At 43.9% G+C, this 6,810-nt stretch overlaps 1 protein-coding gene across 1 annotated transcript; it reads right to left on the bottom strand.

Moving 5' to 3' along the window:
- Positions 1-4,085: 4,085 nt before the first annotated feature.
- LOC135378804 (cuticle protein 14-like) lies at positions 4,086-6,523 on the bottom strand. Its single transcript, XM_064611900.1, has 3 exons — positions 6,370-6,523; positions 5,161-5,267; positions 4,086-4,472 (listed from the first exon to the last, which is right to left on the bottom strand). Exons 1-3 carry the CDS (start codon positions 6,521-6,523, stop codon positions 4,086-4,088), a joined length of 648 nt encoding a protein of 215 aa, XP_064467970.1.
- Positions 6,524-6,810: the final 287 nt, after the last annotated feature.

Here is a 6,810-nt window from a genome sequence, read left to right as displayed (position 1 = left end):
TCTACGTCATAAAAATGGCTGCGCCCATGGCTTGTTTCGGTTTCTGTGATTAATTAATTTTCGTAATAGGAAGACAAAAATGAGAAACGAAGGTGCATTTCGGGGGCAGTTGGATGTGCTCGTTCTGAACATTACAACCGTTTCAACACATCGGGAAATTGGCATGGCTGACCTTAAAGGTTTTATGTAACCATTTAAGTGTTACGAAGGAGTAAAGTAGTGCTTCCAGCGGTCGTGGCCATGGAGAAGAACCACTGTCGTCTGCGGCTAGCGATTGAACATCCCCGCGTACTAAATGGGAAAACTTGGAAATAAAGCGCAAAACGATATCAATCTTTCTCGGAACTGATTTTCTGGAGAGCGCCTTGCACTTTTTGTCTAAATATTTAGGTCCGCGGGTTCCAGGTGAGCTGCAATCATTTGCGAGTTCTTGAATTCGCAGAACGATGAATCGCACTAGCAGACGACTCTTATTTGAAAAAGAAAGAGGAGGTAATGCGCAGGCTTTCTCTATCTATAGGTGGTGTTGCAAAGTATCAGAAGAAAGCAGCGGAGGGACAACTAGCTTGACGTCACGGCACGCATGAAGAGGCCTTGTGCTATCTATAGATGGTATTGACCGCGGTTCCGGGCTGGGAAGATGGCGGCGGCCCCAACCAAGAAAACAACAATGGACAAACGCCGAAATAGCTGAAATAGCATTTGGTTTAATGTGAATTTCATTCAAGCGGACATCGTGAACTGATATTTCCTTTTTATTTGAAACATCAGTGGATGTTAAGGTCTCGCCAGACGGGGTCAAAGGAAAACCTGGATCACGTACTCAAAGCCCGGACGGCGCAGTACTGTCGAGTGGGATACCGGCGCCCAGGTATTGTGCGCCGATCCAGATTGTGTGCGACAGTGCGTTTGGGGTATAAGTTTCGGAGGTGCGTGGACCGGGGTATGACGAGGGATGTAGTGGGCCTATTATATCGTATAAATTATATATTTATTTACAAGACTATACATAATGAAATAACTACTCTCCTACACAAACGCAACATGACAATAAAGAGCGATAGATTCGGAACAGAGGTGTTGCCAAGTGAATGGCGGCAAAGCAGTTGAAGACACACGAGCGACGATGGACAATCCGGCGGACGGCAAATAAATAATAGGTGATGGTCAACGGCAGCAGAAACGCAGCAGAACGGAGCACGGAAGGCGGGAAGGTGGCTGACAACACCTGGAAAGATAGGGTATCGCATGAGTAACAGTGGACCGTGGAGCACGAAGTACGAAGCAATGTACACAGTATATGGAGCGAAGTGAATAAGTTCCATGTGTTGTTGTGGGTTGCCCTCTTGAACCTTCCTAATTAACACGCCCGTGGATCCTTGGAAACTCCTACGCTACTACCCAAGCGTAAGGGCGAAATCCTCAAGAGACAAATTTAATTATTTCTTCTTTTTATGTTCTGTATCGCACTGCGCATCTAGACACGTGCTGGCTGATTGGATTTATTTTTTCCAACACTCTCACCACACAAGACCGTACGTGTAACATTCTTCATCGTCCCGACAGTATTCAAGGATAATCCTACAATGACGGTGATGACAGCGAAAGCTTTCTGGGGAGTGAGTCAATGTACCACAACCATCCAGCGCTTTCCCCGTATGCGTGTCATGCGAAAGCTCCGCGCCAGACAAGTGGAACATTATTGTGTGCCACGTATATTAATAAGAAAATTTCCTGGGAGTGAAGCCACAACAAAGAAAAGGAAAGAGGACTCAGGTAAAGAGGACTGCCGCAACATGATAGATGGTGCTGCGCTATACAGGATGGCTGTCAGGGTTTGCTTATGCTATAAAATTCTGATACTGAAGAAGGTGACAGGCCGCTAAATGCCTTAGGCGTTGTGACACACCAATTCTTGAATAGAACACTGCAGGGAGCACTAGGTTCGGGAATTGCAAAAAAGAAAAAAAAGAAAGTGGCGATTTAGCGGTTAACCCGGGAGAAATGCGTTCGCATTAAGCGCCTTTTCCGATCCATGCCTGACTTCCGGGTATCCTCTTTCGGTCTAAACCCGACTTCGTGTTTTCCACTTCCCGTCTATACTTGACTTTCGGTGTCCACTTCTGGTTTAGCTCGACTTGCTGTTTTCCACTTCAGGTCTAACCTGATTTACGGTTGTCCACCTCCGGTCTATACTTGACTTTCGGGTCGACACTTTCAATTACTGTGTATAAGTCCATTTAAGCAAGCTTTAATTAGTCTCAAATAGTTCCTATTACTCTGTAATTACTCTTTAAATACCGAAGGTAACCGCACGTTACAAGAGGTAATCTTGAATTTGCTTTAATTGCCTCTAATTACGATTACTTGCTTTCATTTCTCTCAATTACCCTTTAATTGACGTGAGTTACCCTTAATTACATTTAATCACCTCCAGTAACCTGCGGTTACCTCTGGTAATCTTTAACTTCATTTAATCTTTCTCTTAATTTCATATATCTTACATTCATTACCTTTAAACTCAACTTTCTTGCTTTAATTGCGTTTAATTATCTCTAATTACCTTCCATTATTATTACCTTCTTACCTACCTTAATTACCTCCGACTACCTCAGTTTCTAGTCAATTATCTCCATTTACATTTACCCTCTTATATTCCCTTTACATGTCCACTTCTACGGCAGCCTCGGTGGGGCTTCACCATTTCATACACGTACATGCATACAGCCTTTTCCATTTTACGCATTAAAACGAGGTAAACTCATTAAAGTCGCCATGGAAGTGAAACGTATTCAGCGTGGAAGAATGGAATCGCCAACACCATGGAGCCGGTTAGGGCGCAATGGCTCATTGGTCTGCAACGTGAGGTATGTTTAGCTATGCCAGAGAGACACTGAACATGATCATAAAAAAGGGCCGAAATTGGATCTCGCCAGCTTTGACTTACTAATCTTAGTTTAAAATAGTCAGCTATATCAAGTCGTGCGGCATAGCTGCGACCATCCGCATACATATGATCCCGCCTCGTCTCGTTCGCGCATACTTTAGAAAATGTTAATTACCGTTTTCATGTTCCTAGTCGCGCGGTATTCGCGCTTTAGAATATTTCCCGGAGTGTTCGGGAAATTCCTGGGGACTTTTGATTTGCGTGACGAGAGACCTCTACCAGTTATTATCAACATATAGAAAATGGTGCAAACAGGTTCAAAACACAAATGTGGAGTCATGTTGCAAAATGATGGTGTTGTAGGTGTACAGGTATTTCTAAACACTGAATATCTAGGGTAGGCGAAATACAAGCTCATAACGTCTGGGACAATGCACCTGGAAGCGATCCTCGCATGAGCTTTACCAAACTGCAATGAAGGGTAGATTGTCGTCAACTTGATATGCAATATAACCCAATAGGAATCTCACGAATCTATTTGGGCTTCCACTCTTAAAAAATGCTATAACGGACTAGATCTCGTGTTTTCAGGATCCTACATAATTTATGTAATTCCCATCTACGGATTCCCCCGAAATATTGTTTTCCGTTGTGGCGGAAGTACCATAAAATTAATTTCTAGTTTGGTGAGGTTTGACGTCATGGAGTGCCCAATCTACCAACGCGTCTGACAACATTGTTGAGGTCGATTGCCGTCTCTTCACCACAGCTGCTGGCATACCTCCAACGTTCTATGGAAAGCGGAGAGGCTGGCGCTGTTGCTAGGAGAGAGACGCCAATCCTCGATGACGTCACCTACTCTTGTGGAATACCAAACTAAGGTGTTCTTCGGCTCCTTTCACAAAAATCGTGGAAGTGCGTAATGTTCACTGACATCTATAGTTTGCATACTATCGCCTTGGGCGAGACTGATTTGTCGTACTAAATCAAATAAATATAATTTTTTGGGCCGTTGTGGCAATTGAATATCGTCGTCCAAAAATTTAAGAAAGTTTTTGAGGCGTCTGTTGTGAACGTCGGAATCAAAGCAGAAAATAATAAAGCTAAGAGAGAAGGATTCAGCCTTAGGTTAGGCTATACTCACAGCAGAAAGCACACGAAGGTTGCAGAAAAAACACATAAGGTCGTTCTGGAACTCTTAACCGTAGAATCCGCGGCCATAACCTCCATGGCCGTATCCGCCATATCCACCGTAACCTCCATAGCCGCCGTGACCATATCCACCGTAACCGTATCCTCCGTGACCGTAACCGCTGTGGCCGTACGCTGGAACGTGCTTTCCGTGAGCAGATACGTAAGGTGTGGCGGCTGGAAGACTAGTCTTGGTGCCGGGTTCGTTGGTCTTCACCATGGCGCGGAAGCCGTGCTTGTCTGCTACGTAGTCAACGGTACGGCGTCTACCGTCGATGTCGCCGAGGTAATAAGAGCCTACGACGGGGCCATAAGCAGACCCAGCCTCCCAGCGACCATTCCTGGCACCGTAGTAGTTGACGATGTCGTAGCCAAACTTGTAGTGTCCATGGTCCTATGTCAGCAAACGAAAGACGAAAAGAAATAGGAAAGGAAAGAAATGAAAAAGAAAACGGAATTGGTGGAAAACCTTTGCACGCAAAGGCATTAAACATACCAGCAAGGGTGCGTCGGCGAGTCGACATACAAACGCATTACAAAGCGGCCCAACAATCATTTCTGTTTTTCAACACTCGGGGAGCACGTGATCCACGGTCAAACAAAAAATTTAGACGTAAAGTCACGTGAATGTCACATATAGATACCACGAATTTTCAAGCATAAGTACTCTGCTGAAGGACAGACATAACATTCGGTCACTTGATTGTCATGGACCTCAAGAGTTGAGCGACCTCTGCGAATGGAAGAGGGCAATAAAGATTAAATCTGTTTTTCTGTAAACCTTTAAGAAATCAAAGTCTGTTTTCTCTTCAAACTAAGAAGGGAATATTATACTTACAAATGTAAGTGCACAGAAAAAACTACCGCAAAGAAGCTGTAGTTATTCAAAAGATATTGTAATTCAACGTGAATTTATTTAGATCATCCTGCGTAGCTCAACTTCCTCGTATTGTTTTAAGGTGAGATGCAAGCTTTAGAAGGACATTTCATGGAAGGCTCCTTTCTTTCGACTTAGGGGGCGAAGAAAAACAAGTTTGATGAAACAAGTCTTCTTTGCGATTGCAACTGAGAACATTTCTTACATCTTGGTGTCTATGTTGGTGACTGTGCCCTCCGTGACCCCCATGACCCCCAGCAAGGGCGAGGGCCGATACGGCAAGAACCACTGTGATCTGAAATAAAAACGTAACTCACTGGTGTGTCGGAGATACACAATGCGTCTTGAGTGACTAATCCAGAGTGGAAAGCGTCCTACATTAATGGTTAACTACTTAACTGCATTGATGAACACACTCAAACACTCACAGAACACTATATTTGGTGCTTCGCGGGAAGCGTTGAACTGTTGGATCTGTGTTTTCTCAATGCTTTATCGACTGATAAGCTTCACCTTTCATGTGTCATTGAGGTCTCAAAAATATTGATGTCCCGGAAATTCCAGTTCAACGCCAAATACTTCGCACCAGTAAATTTTCTTGTGTTGTCGTTGCGCCCATGAAACCGCTAATTATCATCTTCATGTGATTAAGCAATAAGCGTGTTAGCTCTCATGAGCGTATGTTATTGAACCTGAATAGTTCCTTCAACTGAAAAAAAAAAAAAAATAGTGAGGGCGAAGTACTTTAGTGGGGGAGATCGTACTTGATGTTCTCTAGGTACCCATGCACCAAGCTTGGAGGACATATCCCAAGCAGCACAATGTACCGAAAGTCGAGTGCAATAGGGGTGGACGGTATGTGTCTCATCAATGTTCTTTAGTTTCCCGAGTCTGTTCAAGGCCTTGCACCTACCCGTCCACCCCTATTGCACTCGACTTTCAGTACATTTTGCTGCTTGGGACGCTTTTCCTTTCTTCCTTTTTTGTGCCGATAGGTGATCCTCCTCGTTATCATCCAAATGTTGTGTCTGTTGTTTCATTATTTGAAATGATTATTCACACAGCCTACTATTCCCTTTTTGCTGCCATTTATGGAATTATTTCCTAGTTTACTCATTTTTATACTGTCGTTGCAGGCGGGTTATCCGGCAGGCGGACATTGTCGAATAGAGTATGAGACTACTGTGTAAAAATAACAAAAATTCATTAACTAACTCTTTAATTAGGGGCCTTTGTGCAAAAGCAAATCTTCGTTGAAAGTCATTTGTGTGTGTGTCTGTGTGCTTTTTTTTTAATCCTGAAGGGAACACGTGCGTTGAAATATAGATCGCGAAATTTTCCTATGCAGATGAGCCGAAACCGCACGCATCAGAAGCGGAGGGAAATCTGCGCTTATTCCACGTCACAGGGTCACGTGCTTTGAAGCTATAGAGACAACCGCACTGGGTGCTGATCTGCTGGGCACAACAACCGCTTTGCTTCTCAGATAAGCCTATGACGACAAAGGTCATGTGCTCCTGACGCACGTCGTTTTGGCTTCGGCTCATCCGCATGGCAATATTCGACATTATGGAATGCGCACAAAAAACACGGACGGAGGAAGTTGTTGTCCCTGCTGTTATCCATTCCTCCATCTGTGTTTTTTGTGCGCATTCCATACCGTCGTATGTATACCAACTAGCCCAACGCCTTTTGTTATGGAAATATTCGGCCATAGCTACCAACACACGCGTTCGTGCAGGATTTTTTAGTAGTAGAGGTGCTTTCGACCATGATTCTTTCCCATTCTACTACCTCACACTTTTGCACGAAAGTCCCTAATTAAAGAGTGAATTTATTAATTTTAGGAAATTAG

This window comes from Ornithodoros turicata, chromosome 1 (genome assembly GCF_037126465.1).
Source record: "Ornithodoros turicata isolate Travis chromosome 1, ASM3712646v1, whole genome shotgun sequence".
Classification (NCBI taxonomy): domain Eukaryota; kingdom Metazoa; phylum Arthropoda; class Arachnida; order Ixodida; family Argasidae; genus Ornithodoros; species Ornithodoros turicata.
Note: the sequence above shows the minus strand (reverse complement) of the source record. Positions and strands in the feature narration are given on the sequence as shown.